The sequence below is a fragment of the Melanotaenia boesemani genome, chromosome 16 (assembly GCF_017639745.1).
Source record: "Melanotaenia boesemani isolate fMelBoe1 chromosome 16, fMelBoe1.pri, whole genome shotgun sequence".
Classification (NCBI taxonomy): domain Eukaryota; kingdom Metazoa; phylum Chordata; class Actinopteri; order Atheriniformes; family Melanotaeniidae; genus Melanotaenia; species Melanotaenia boesemani.
Window position 1 is genome coordinate 13,146,933 of NC_055697.1, and position 12,832 is coordinate 13,159,764.

General features: G+C 38.1%; 2 protein-coding genes across 3 annotated transcripts; both read left to right on the forward strand.

The window, feature by feature from the left end:
* The first annotated feature begins 333 nt into the window (after positions 1-333).
* Positions 334-7,395, forward strand: znf451 (zinc finger protein 451). 2 transcript variants are annotated; one of them, XM_042009949.1, is made up of 12 exons: positions 335-483; positions 982-1,065; positions 1,947-2,030; positions 2,126-2,239; positions 2,825-2,936; positions 3,178-3,328; positions 3,438-3,564; positions 3,690-3,849; positions 4,470-4,617; positions 4,709-6,201; positions 6,475-6,540; positions 7,251-7,395. In XM_042009949.1, the coding sequence occupies exons 2-12, from the start codon at positions 988-990 to the stop codon at positions 7,289-7,291; spliced, it is 2,574 nt and encodes an 857-aa protein (XP_041865883.1). In that variant the 5' UTR covers positions 335-483; positions 982-987; the 3' UTR covers positions 7,292-7,395. The 2 variants fall into 2 exon arrangements, with proteins under 2 accessions (XP_041865884.1, XP_041865883.1); XM_042009950.1 differs by lacking the exon at positions 1,947-2,030 and having other exon boundaries at positions 334-483.
* Positions 7,396-9,268: 1,873 nt separating this feature from the next.
* bag2 (BCL2 associated athanogene 2) lies at positions 9,269-11,947 on the forward strand. Its single transcript, XM_042009978.1, has 3 exons — positions 9,269-9,552; positions 9,836-9,945; positions 10,901-11,947. Exons 1-3 carry the CDS (start codon positions 9,431-9,433, stop codon positions 11,293-11,295), a joined length of 627 nt encoding a protein of 208 aa, XP_041865912.1. The 5' UTR covers positions 9,269-9,430; the 3' UTR covers positions 11,296-11,947.
* Positions 11,948-12,832: the final 885 nt, after the last annotated feature.

The following is a 12,832-nucleotide window of genomic DNA, read 5'->3' on the forward strand; positions in this document are numbered from 1 at the left end:
ATGTACCAGGGTTCCAGGTGTTTATTTAGGCTAGAATGGGTGCTACTTTATACCAAATTCTATTTGTTAGGCTTCTAAAACGTTTTAATAGAATACAACAAAATATACTGGGATGTTTTGAGAAAAACTGCGTAATATTATGTTCAATTTCCATATATTTCCATTTTATGTTTATTTTTATGTACAATCAAGTACTTTTACAGTTCATGTTATAACTGAGATTCAGCAATTCTAAAGACTGGGACATAAACAGCTTGGCCTTTGTATTCCTATTGCCCGTATAAAGTAAAAGCAGACAGGCGGAGAGTCCTCAGTTTGTTCTGTGTAACAAGCCAAGAACCCCGTCTTTTCGGCATACTCCGCGAGAAAAAGGAGCACACCGGCTACAAATGACGTTGCAATCCAGACTAGCTGCGTTCAAGTTAGTTTGGGATTGCAGCAAGTCAACGCTGTCAACGGAGGAGTCAACAGGAAACAAATTGGGTAAAGAAAGGCTTGGTTTAATTAATTGACTAATTTGGTAAAGCTAGCAAAAATCATATTTCGGCATTTATTGGATTTTCGTTAAGCAGAGTACAGCCAGTGCAAGTTGCATACAACGTCGGCTCGCTAGCCTAACATTAGCTTACAGAGAACCTCTAATGTTTGGCAACAGCTTGGATTGCTGGTAAAGATTGAGCTGCTAAAAAAAGTTGCAGATGGATGTTGTGAGTAACAAAACATTAGCGAACAGATGAACTTGTTGTTGACCATAATGAGGTTTTAAGGTCGTCTTCAGTAACAGAAATATGACTCGTGTCGATGAGCTACAGCTAAAGGCATTTTACGTTCAATTTATGTCGGTCCTCAAACGTTACACATTGGCGGGTAACAACTTCTTCCGGCGAACGGAGCAGTTTTTGAGCTCAATTCTGCCGATTGCGGTCAAAGGGAATATGACAACAGTTTATAAGTTTACATTAAGTTCTCCTTTCTTTTCAGAAAAAGATGTCTTCTCCAAACGAGGCAGACGAAGATGAGATGGAAGAAGAAGTGGAGTTGGAAGAAGAAGTGGAGTTTGTATCAGTAAGTCATGTGTACACTTTATCTTATAAACGTGCAAAAGATAACACGATCAATTGGAATGACTTCATTTCTGTCTTTACATTTACTTAACTAATATGTGCAGCAGCTTAATGTTGCCCTTAAAATGAGACTAGATTACCAGTTAATTTAATTTATTTAGGTGTCAGTGGTCTTTAGGTTGTACAACTGTTGCCAATAACGATCAAGTCCATTTTTCTATTCATGCATATTCATTTTTCAAGTTTGAACTTGCCTGGTAATGCATATTAACAATGGTATAACAACTTTATACAGTATATTAATTTTAGAGAGCTGACTGAGCAAATGAACAATTTTGCAAATAAGTTTGCTAAAGGTGTCATATATTCATTATCAGCATTAAAGTTAGTTACCTTGCCTGAATCAGTATTTTTGTTATATATTCCTGATCGAGGCAGTCTTTTCGTTGACTCAAGATCAAACCTATGGCACTAAAAGCAAATGCCCAAGGTGGCTGCAGTATAAATAGGGATGATACAAAACATCTACTGTGTGAATTAAAGTTGTCCACACAATATTATTGTGCCAAATTTGTTTCAGTCCTAATATGGACTGGTGACTGTCTAGGGTGTATTTGCCTCTAGCTTCATGGCAGCTGGGATAGACTTCAGCCACTACCGTCTAGAAGGAAAAACAAAGAAGACTGAATGAATTTCTTTAAGTTTATCCACATCTTTTCAGCTATCCTTAAACTTGAATCACTCTGTTTCTAAAGGACACTTATTTCACATGCCTTATATTGATGCTGTGATATCTGTTATTTAAGTCAAATTAAATGTTCTGAAGCACAAAACCCAACTCAAAGTGTGGACTATGGGTGTGTTTTCTTGGTCTTACTTCAGGAAGGTCCTCTTAGACCAGTATTGGAATGTATTGATCTGCTGAGTGATAGTGAGGATGAGGGATGTTCATCATCAGTAGTCACGGTTAGTGGTTGCACAGATCTTCTCTGATCATACAAGACAGTGTTGATCCCAGTTAAGAGTCTTCTGAAAATGTTACCTCTGTTTTCCAACTGTAGCTTGAAGACAAAATCACCCAGCACAAAGCACACGTTGTGTCTACGCTTGACAGACTTGCACACCAGGTGGCTCAAGAGAAAAAGGAAAGAGCAGCTAAATGCAGAGCATTCAAGGTAACTTTTTTTTTTTTTTTTTTAACAAAACAAGCTTCCATCATTTGTTGCTTTTATTTAATGTGCCCGCTAACTGTTCTCATTTGGATACTTTATTATACATTAAAGAAAGATTGTCATTGTAAAAGTAAATTTTTAATCATAAAAATGAAAAAGAAGGCAAAAGTGCACATCTAATGTAATCAGTGCTGAGACAAAACTCACTTTATTATCATCACTTCATCTAGTCACTTATATTTAGCATAAATTTCATAGTGGCAAAAAATAATATTAATTTGTTATTGTTGTTATTTTGTGGAATTTTTAAAAATTTGAATCGTATGATCACCCTACAAATTTAGACTTTGCTGGATTTTTCTGTATGTTGTGGTGTTTTAGGGGTTAATTGTGGTAATGCCCCCCTGTGGACATAAAAGATAGAAACTGAAAAACAATATTATATTCACTTGACACAATAATAAACAATTGATCACTTAAAATAGTGTTGTTAAACATTTTCAAAAGATACCAGCGCCTTTAATTTCTTTATATGTACAAACAACCAGGATATATTTTATCCAGGTATTCCTTTTTTTTCTTTTTCAGGAAAAACAAATCTTACAAAAAGCTCATGGACAGCAGGAGTTAGCTGTTACTTCTACAAATGGGATCAATCAGGAAGCAAAGCGCTGTGTAGACATGTGGTTGAAGATGCCAGGTGAATTTTTAATCTGGATCAGAAGTCAATTTTCATCATAACTAATGTTGTCATTTGCAAACGTGTTTGAGCTGAGTGGGTAGGACAGCTTAATATTTCTTTTATGTTACGATAATCATACTATTTTGTGCTGCTACAATTACCATTTTTCATCACAATGTTGATGTTTATCATTTTTTAAATATGTCTTGGCAGATTAAAAGCGATGACAAGTAGACTTGATAAACTTGTGTTTATTTAGGTCTGAAACCTGGGGTGATCAGTGCTGGTTCAGGAAGACGGCACACACTTGCTTCTTTCCCCAGAGGTAGTTCAACAAGACACACGTGTCCAGTAATTAACTGTGGTCGTATTTACGACAACGTTTCCCTCCTTGATGGGCACTTAAAAAGGTAATTTCATGTCATTCTATGTTTTCAGGGTAGCATGTTGTTACTGTTTGTGCTTTTTACCGGCTTGGATGTTTTTTTGGGGTTGTTTACTAAAACACCTTTTGTGCAGGTTTGATCATTCTCCTTGTGATCCAGCAATCAATCTTCGGGGAAGTCAACCTGATCTCTTTGCTTGTGTTGCCTGTAGTCATCATTATCCAACCAAGGAAGCTTGGAGGAGACATGTTGAGTCAAAGGTTGCAAGATTGTTTTTTTTTTTCTCACTATGCCGTGTGGATGATCTTACCTCTGAACTAGTTATAAATGATAATAACTGATGTACAGTGGTGTAAATCTTATTTTTGTCTGTTTTGGTCACTAGGTATCCTCACCCAGTCCTGATGGGCACAGCATGAATCAGACCTATCAGCGGATTGTGTGTTTTGCCTGCCCAGCCTGCTACCTCCTCTTCAACCTCCGAGATGAGTGTCTTCAGCACATGTCAGCCAAAAATCACTTCACAGAGTCGCTCGCCATGAATGGTAAGGTTTACTGAACATTGTTTTCACACTGTAAATCAGTGGTGGGAAACCCTGGTCCTAAAGGACCACAGTCTTGCAAGTTTTAGATGTTTCCCTGCTCCAACACGCCTGATTCAAATTAACAAGTCACTGCAGAACCCAATAAGCTGTTGAAACCATTTGATTTGAATCAGGAGTGTTGGAGCAGGGAAACATCTAAAACAGATAATCATTAAAACAATATATATTCAAATTGTTGACACAGTACTTATAAAGCAGTGATAACTTATTTACAGATTTATATATATATACTGTGTTAAAAGATTTATAGCAGGGCTGCCCAAGTCCGGTCCTCGAGATCTACCATCCTGCAACTTTTAGATGCAACCCTTCTCCAACACACCTGAATCAAATGACTGGCTTGTTACCAGGCCTCTGCAGAGCTGAATGACATGCAGATGACATCTGATTCAAGTGTGTTGGAGAAGGGTGCATCTAAAAGTTGCAGAATGGTAGATCTCGAGGACCGAACTTGGGCACCCCTGATTTATAGTGTGATAAGGCAAGTCGCATCTGACAGGCGGATACAGTACTATGTGATCAAAACATTATAACTTTTACTGTGTTTTTCTTTGTTAAAGACAACAGAGGAGCAGCCCTACCAGTTCCTGTCCCACAGCTTGTTAAGAATCGTCTTATCACTCTGTGCAAGGAAGTAGCGTTCACTATCCAATGCTCTTTATGTCACAAAGTACTGATCTCACATCAAGCAGCTCAAGCTCACTTTAAGTAGGTTTCATTGTAATTTACATATGTACACATACAGAGATGTTTTGTAGAGCTGTTTTTAGTAATCCTTTCCTACATTTTACTTTTTCAGTGTGCTCTGCAGACACGGCTGTGCTGTGGCCAAAGCTGACAAAACAATAGTGGACGTAATGAAACGACTGCAAGTGCGAGGGCAGTGTCCTCTCTGCTCTCAAATCTTCTTCAGCCAGGCTGAAATAGAAAGACACAAAGAATCGATGCAGCACGATGTTGAGGTCAATCAAACAATTGCAAAAGCACTTGTTCAATACAGCAGTTTCAGTGAAATTCAGTACACCCAGAGGGCAATGGAAGCGCAGGAAAAAAGACAGTCCACTGGCCTGGAGATATCTTTTCAAAGAAGAAACAAGAGGAGTGATTGTGATGGATCTCCAGCTAAAAGGCAGAGACTAAGTCAAACTATGAATGCCAGCAGTAGCAGGACTTTAGCATGGTTCTGTGAGTGTGGTCTGCAGTTCTCGGAAGAGAGTACAGCCAGTAAGCACCTCCTGGCTGCGAACCAGATTTTCCATCAGTGTGGTGTATGTGGCAAACACATGGGAGAGTCCTCAATCGCACGCCTGCATATGAGTCGTTTCCATGGGGGAGCGCATCTCTCCAACTTCCTGTTCTACTGCCGTAAGTGCAAACTGGAAATGCCCCGGTATGAAGATATCCTGTCTCACGTGTCTGACTCTCACAGTGGACACACCTACTTCGCTGAGCAAGAGGTCCCTGAGGGTCTTGCCACAGTTCTTGATGCCAAGCCTTCCACGAGCAATGAAGTAACCTTGCTCTCTGTGTCCAAAGTCCAGCAGAACATGATGGAGACATGTTCTTCAACAGTGGAGTACACGTGGATGTGCAGGATGTGTGAAGACGTCTTCAACTCTGAAGCGGCTGTCCAAAAACACTGCAGTGACATGAGCAGTCACAGCTTCCAGAGATTCATCTGTGGACACTGTCCTCAAAAATTCTTTAAAGAATCCACTGTGCGGAGACACTGCACGAATGAGCATGGCGGGCAGATAAAGAGTTTCCATTTCTGCGGCTTGTGCGACAGCATGCAGTTTGAATCTGAGGAGGAGTTCATGGAGCACTACAAAAGCCTTCACAGTAAGGACTACTACTGTATGGATGATACAGAAGTTGTTCAGCCTACTGCTGCTGAAGGAATCCATCAGCTTACATGCCCATGCATGGGCTCAGAAAAGAGCAAAGAAGAAATGAAAGCTACTTATACACGATGTATGAAAAACCTAGCTGCTGAAGGAAAATGCCAGTATATGTGTGCTCCGTGCAGCATTTCTGTGGCATCCTATGCACAGATGAAGACTCACATCCACACAAAACACGGAGCCTTGAATCTGGACAAGACCTTTGATGTAGAATGTAAAGCATGTCAGGAAAGTTTTAAGGGTGTGCCAAGTTTCCATAAACACTATCATTCCCAGCACTGTACCCTGGAACCCTGCATGAGCTCCAGGACCTGCAGGAAGGACTCAAAAGCAGAACCCACTGCTGTAAAGATAATAAATGCTGTGGAGATCAAGCCGGATAATGATGGTAATAAAATGAAACACATTTATTATTTATATTATGCAGCATCTGATTCTGGTTTTATACTTAAAGAAATTAAAGATAAATTACTGGCAAAGTTTCTGAGTATTACTCAGACCAAGAATGAGAAAGAAGCACGTGAATATAAGCTAAACTCACACACAAATAGATAAATAATTGCAGCGTTTTTTCTTTCTGCTCCATGAAACTTGAAGAGAAATATCTGAGGTTCACGTTGTAGAAAATCTTAAGCTCAGTCGTTTTTAATTTTGCTTACAGATGAAGCGGATGATGAAATAAAGCGTGTGCTGTCTCTGAGTGCAGAAGAAGCGAGAGAGTCGGCAGGTATGTTCATAAGGCAGCATGTCATTTTATTTCTGTAACTCTACCTCCACAGCTTCCAACTGAATTAGTTATATTCTATATTCTATCCACTTTTCCTGAATCTGTTACATAACACTTTGTGTATTCTTACTGATTTATTATTATTTTGACTTGGCTAATCGATTGTTCCAAGGTCAGATGAGATGTGTGTGAGCTGTTCTGTGGCTGGCCAGACTCTTCGTGTAGGCAGAAGTGCAAAACAGAGAAACACAAAACTGAAACAATAGTTATATTACTTATATAAAACAAATAAAGCAACAATTTGAATATTAAGAAATGAAGATTAAACTTAGAAATGAACTATTTTGATCAGAGAAAAAAGGAAGAGCCTAATAGAAATGCAAATTGTTCCATGCACCGTAAATCCTTCAATTATTTTTGTGGAATACTTTGCTTGATTTTTCTTCTTGCTTTCTATTTCCTAGATGAAAGACTTTTTACTTTGATGTGTGATGTAATGCCTCAACATGTCTGGATATTTAAGTGTGTGGCTTCATTTTCTAGGACCAGTGTAAAAGAATGTGGAAGCTGTAAAATATATAAATTTATAAGCCTAACGTTATTAACACGAGGACGCTGGGTTAAAAAAATCATGATGAAATGTATTATGATGGTTTTTTACTCTGTCATTTTAAAGGTGTATCATCTTGTGCTTCTGTTTATTTCTGCAGAGTTGGAAGAAGCCCTCAAAAGAAGTCTTCTGGAATTCTAAGTACTTATTATTTTTGTGACATGCTGTTCATTGGATGAAATCTTGTGTGATGTTTTGTACTGGGTTACTGTACTCAGATTTAATGAATAAATGTTGTCATTTAACTTTAGATTTTTTCTTTTCTTTTTTTGCACTAGTCACATAATCCCTCTGTAGCAGTCATATTGTATGTTAGTTTGAGGCTGTTTTGAAGACTCAAACACTTCAGTGTGTTGACACGTGTGCTATAGATGGCATCGGTGACACTGTGAGGTGCCTCAGCTGACCTTGTGACCACAGTGCTGTGTCTCCAATTCAGGTTTCTGGTTTCACTGCAGACTTTAAAGGATCATTCTTCTCTAAATCTGTGCTGCTCAGAAGCCAAATGTGTTAAACGAGGCTTTAATGCGACTACAAAAAACTACAAAACTACAATAAATCAACAAAATTATGAACACAGAATTAACAATGCACCTGAGTATAAATCCAAAAAAAAAAAAAATCTTGTCTTTTTGGGATCTGTTTGGTGCTTTGTTGCACAAAATATATTTTAACATTATTTCACTTTCAGTAGAAATCCTGTAGAGTTACAGCAGCAATTCTTTCTACAGCTGTATGCTCTTAGTTTTCTCCTGCTATCTTTAGCTCTTTTTAAATTGGTAAGGTCCAGTAACACCTGCTAACATCCGGGTCTTGAGTGCCATGAAAAACACATTCTTATTTCCCCCGAGAGTACTGTTCCTCAGGGCTTAGAGAGTGGACATAGCGTACTCTTTCTGACTGAACAAACAGCATCTACTGCAGAATCAATTCAACACCTTCCCATTACACTTGAATCCAGATATTGGCATGTTTTTGTAAATGGAGCTAAAAAGATGAGATTTGTAGCTCACTCTGTCCTGCTGTACATAGCAGATGTCTGCAGTATCTCAGGAAGTTGTTATTATTACAAACTGTGGACTTGCACAGCTTTTAGAACATGTGGTAGTATCATTTATTCATGTTATAGTTAAAGGCTTTTACCCTGGAAGATAGTTGTAGCTAATTGACTAATTCTTTGTATATTGTAAGCCCGGGTGCACTTTGAGTAAAATCCCTACCACAGGCAATAGGAAGAATTTACTTAGCCCATTTTAGTAGGTGTGCTTGCATTTTAAAAACAAAATTCAACACATTACTTCTGGTGTAAAAATGTCCTAACTTGAAAATAAGTGAATGTGCACTTTATGCAAGTTAGATCATGAGTTTTTGTGTCACTTCCCCTTGAATATAAAGGATTTTTAAGGTTTATTTTATTTTTTATTTTCATCCAGATTATCTCCATAATTTGGGCCCTATGGTATTTGCAAAGTTTGATATAAGGTAATCACAAAAAGGAGGAAAAACAGTTTTGGGATATTGGACCAGGAGGTAAATTATGACTGCTTGTATAGATGTAGAAGGCATGAATAGGCAACTTGTCTTCATGGCTGGAGACTTGCAGCTTGCATCTAATTACAATGTTGGATTAGTGTGCCTCCATGGCTGTGTTCTCCAACATGAAGTCATTTATTTAGGGAAAAAAACTTTGCAATTTATCCTTAATTTTGTCCTATCTATAATACTGTTGTGATTGTTAGATTTATTTCTTTAAAGTTTAAAGACTAAACAGTGCACTCAGTCAATACAAAGTTAGTACCAGGACTTGAAAATCCTGAAGCCTCTTGGTTTACAGTCGGATTTGGAGAAGTTCATAACATGTTATTATACAGTTTTAAATAAAAACCAGCAATCTTAAATAATTAGTAGTCTGCTGATGACAAATAACTTCTCAAGCATATCTTCTTTTAAAAAGAAGCATTGCCTTCATTTTAACAATTAAGAGTGTAGTGTACATGATGGCATTAACCAAGTATTTTGGGGGTCCCAGTAACAATGTCTTGGACCACCAAATGGTCCATGAACCACACATTGGGAACCACTGCTCTGGCTTTCTCGGGAAACTTCTATGAGAAGTGAGTGAAGGAAGCTGCAGCCCATGTTAGGAAATGTTGTCCGTGGGGCGCTGCTGTAGCCGGAGGAATTACAGTCAGCTCGACAGCTCAGCGTGCTGGTCGCACATTGGATTAACTCGCGGGAACGGATTGTAATATATATAAAAAAGAAGAAGCACTCTCCATCATGGCTCAAGCGAAAATACAAGCGAAGATGAACGAATCTGTTTGCAGCAAGTTCAGCAGGACTTTGTCCATGGCAGATCGCGCGGGGCAACTCTTGGAAAGTTTGGATCAGCTGGAAATAAGGTACAGTTGAGTAACATGTGCATGTAACAAGTCCAACCTGGCCGCTCATGTCTTTTTTATTTAACCTCGATTTATAAATGTCTAATAAACATAACTCTAAACGGAATGAAAGAAATGATAGCAAATAGCAGGGCATCATTTTTACAGTAATTCTACGGGCTTCGGTCCGAGGTTTATCTCGGGAACAGCCTTTTTTTTCTATTTTCTTTCTTTCTTTCTTTTTGTGAAGTGTTTTGTTTTCAGAGCCGAGTAATATTTAAATTTCTTGGTGTGTCTTTATCAGGGTGGACGCTTTACGCGAAGCAGCATCTGCCATGGAGCAGGAAAGGGAGTGCATCCTGGAAATGATTCAGTCCATACAGAACAGTCAAGAAATGCGTAACATCTGCGCGGGTGAGGCTGCTCACAACTTATATAAGAGCAAAAGTCATCCGCTGCCTAATGCCTGTGAAAATAATTATTAACAGTAATCTAGTGGTAGTCGCATGTTTTGAAATCTTTATTTTCCATTAACTCTGATGTCACTGTGACATTGTGTTCCTATGAGGTTATGCTGTGGGCGCTGCCTTGTGCATATGGTGGTAATGCTCAGGAAATTGAGGGGATTTGAAAACACCAAGACAGCTGATATAAGTGCTCCACCCAGAATGACCTGTGAATCTTACAATTACTATTGATTACACACATAATGCTTAGATAAGAATGTACACCCTTACTATGATAATATGTATTCCAGTTTTTGTTTTCTAAGCACTTCTTCCATACATCAGCACAGTAGTAATATTTATGTTTAAATCAATGTATATACATTATTTAGCCCTAACATGCACAGTAATACAGTGTTGTGTACTACCAGGTCATAAATACAAACATTTTGCATATGTGTTTATGGGTTTTATCATCTGTCTTGAAAACAACATGATGAACGTAAGTCTTCCTAGTACAGATTTGTAGAGCTGGTGTCCTCTAATGTTGGAAACTGCATTAAAATGGGCTTGGATCTAGATGTATGATGCATTGATCACCGAAATTCATCCTAAATATATCCCTGAATTGTTGAAGAATGAGTACCAAAATTTACATGAAGACTCCTGACCTTTACAAGAGATAAACTGAGTAACTTTTGTTCATTAAGCAGATGCTTTTACCGGACTTGCAAGCGAAAGACACATGAGGTAATGTGGTGTTCAGTGTTTTGCTCGAGGGCTCTGACATATAAACTGATTTAAGGAATTAAGGATCAAACCAGTAATCCTTTTAATTGAAAGAATTCATTCTTGGCTTCTCTTGGATAGGGAATGAATTGTTTATATTTAAAGATGCAGGATTAATTTCTTGTGTCTTCTAGGAGAGAGAGAGGAGTTGACTTTAACTGCTAACCGCCTGATGGGCCGGACTCTGTGTGTGGAGATCTCTGTCGGTACCATCAGAAACCTTCAGCAGGAGGACGCGCTGCGTAAGGCCACATCCATGATAGATGAAATAGTGAAGAAGTTACTGGACGACGTGGAAGGTGGTCGGCAGCAGCTGCTGGCCTTGCATGCGGCCTGTGTGACGGAAGCGCCGCCCGTCCCCACTGACCAGAAGTTTCAGGCTATAGTGATAAGCTGTGCTTTGGAGGACCAGAAGAGGATCAAGCGGAGGCTGGAGACTCTGTTGAGGAACGTTGAAAATGCTGAAAAGAACATCAAGATTATGGATAACCAAAAACTCGACGACAAGCAAGCCAATGGGAGTCATTAAGACATTTCACCCAAAACACAAAGTGTGTCTTTAATACCACTAATCTCACATAGAACCAATGTAATTCTACACACATTTATTAATGTTTTTGACGGCGTCCTGATGTAGCAGCAAGGAAGATGCCCATGGAAAATGTACAATGATACTAAACCTTGAAAGAAAAGAAAAAAAAACCCTTCAGATTGCTGTTATTCACATTGACCAGCTTAATTTTGATTGGATAATGTGTATTGCAGTATATTATGCATGTTTACTAATGTACTTAAGTAAGGCAGAAAAAGATTTAAAGCTCAATTTCCAGTTTGAGTGTAGTTTGTAAGGAAGTGTAAAACCAACAATCAGTTTAGGGCATTTAATAATTAAGTAGGTAACAAACTTATAATAATGCAGCAACTACAACCAAAGTTATAATTGCAGTTGAATACCATGATCAGGTTGCTCACACTGGTCTGTACGAGTAGAATAATACAGAATCTACTGATGGATTGTGTGTTTGAATTATTTTGCCTCACCTATTAGGTTAAATGTTTGAAAGGATTGGATGTGCATACACTACCTCTTTCTGAGAACACTTGTCATTTAAAGTTTTGTATCTGAGTTCATGTTTTCACAATGCAGTTTTTATGTGCTAATAAAAACATTGTCTAAAATATGTTAAATATAGAAATCTTGGAATATGTCAAGGATAAATTACTGCTGTACTAGAAAACTCCCAAACTCTTCTGAATTATTATCAGTGGCTAAGCTGTTGGTTGGTTTTCAGAGGGTTTGTTGAGTGCATGTTTATACTCAGGGTAGTTTACACAACCCTCCTTCCAAAAAGGTTATGACATCATGTAAGATGTCATTTAAACCCAGTATTACAATTGGAATAGAAAACTACTGCATGAGATCACAAACTTAAGAAATATTATTGTGTGCACAGTTTATCACTGCATCTCCAAATGGAATTTAAAACTACAAATTAAAACAAAGAAAAAAGTGAAAATCCAGGTATCACTTTTTCTAAATTGTGATGTTGTCTCTTCTGAACTTAATAAAAATGGAGTAAAAATTCTATTCAGCAAACGGTTCTAAAGCATCTGTTCTGGGTTTGCTAATGAACACAGTTATTGACATGTTTTTTTTTTTTTCTTCAGGTAAGACATTTGTTATTTCAGTAAGACAACACAAAATCACACTCACACAGCAGCATGGTTCAGGCTGTTGTGCTAGCCTACCTTAATTTAGACCTGTCACCCACTCAAAACATGTAGCACCTTATGGAGTGTTAAATGATCTAAGGAGACACTCAACTGTTGAACAGCTGGAATCAGAAAACATTTTGATTTTAAAAGTTAAGTTATTGGTCTCAGTTGCTAAACTGAAGAATGATGTTATAAGATGATGCACCAGAGTGGTAAACAGACCTGCATGCCATCTCTCTCTTTCTCTGACCCCTTTCCTATCAAGCTACTGCAAAATAAAAACTAGTGTCTGAAAACTTTTTAAAAAATTATTTAAAACATGTTGGCATGAGATACAAAATGAGCATATA

Excerpts from the sequence above, each read along its gene's own strand:
- bag2 (XM_042009978.1), top strand. The coding sequence starts at position 9,431 with ATGGCTCAAGCGAAAATACAAGCGAAGATGAACGAATCTGTTTGCAGC. Across the intron at positions 9,553-9,835 it reads TTGGATCAGCTGGAAATAAG|GGTGGACGCTTTACGCGAAG; the intron begins GTACAGTTGAGT and ends TGTCTTTATCAG. Across the intron at positions 9,946-10,900 it reads AATGCGTAACATCTGCGCGG|GAGAGAGAGAGGAGTTGACT; the intron begins GTGAGGCTGCTC and ends TGTGTCTTCTAG.
- znf451 (XM_042009949.1), top strand. The coding sequence starts at position 988 with ATGTCTTCTCCAAACGAGGCAGACGAAGATGAGATGGAAGAAGAAGTG. Across the intron at positions 3,850-4,469 it reads AGAGTCGCTCGCCATGAATG|ACAACAGAGGAGCAGCCCTA; the intron begins GTAAGGTTTACT and ends TCTTTGTTAAAG. Across the intron at positions 6,541-7,250 it reads AGAAGCGAGAGAGTCGGCAG|AGTTGGAAGAAGCCCTCAAA; the intron begins GTATGTTCATAA and ends TTATTTCTGCAG.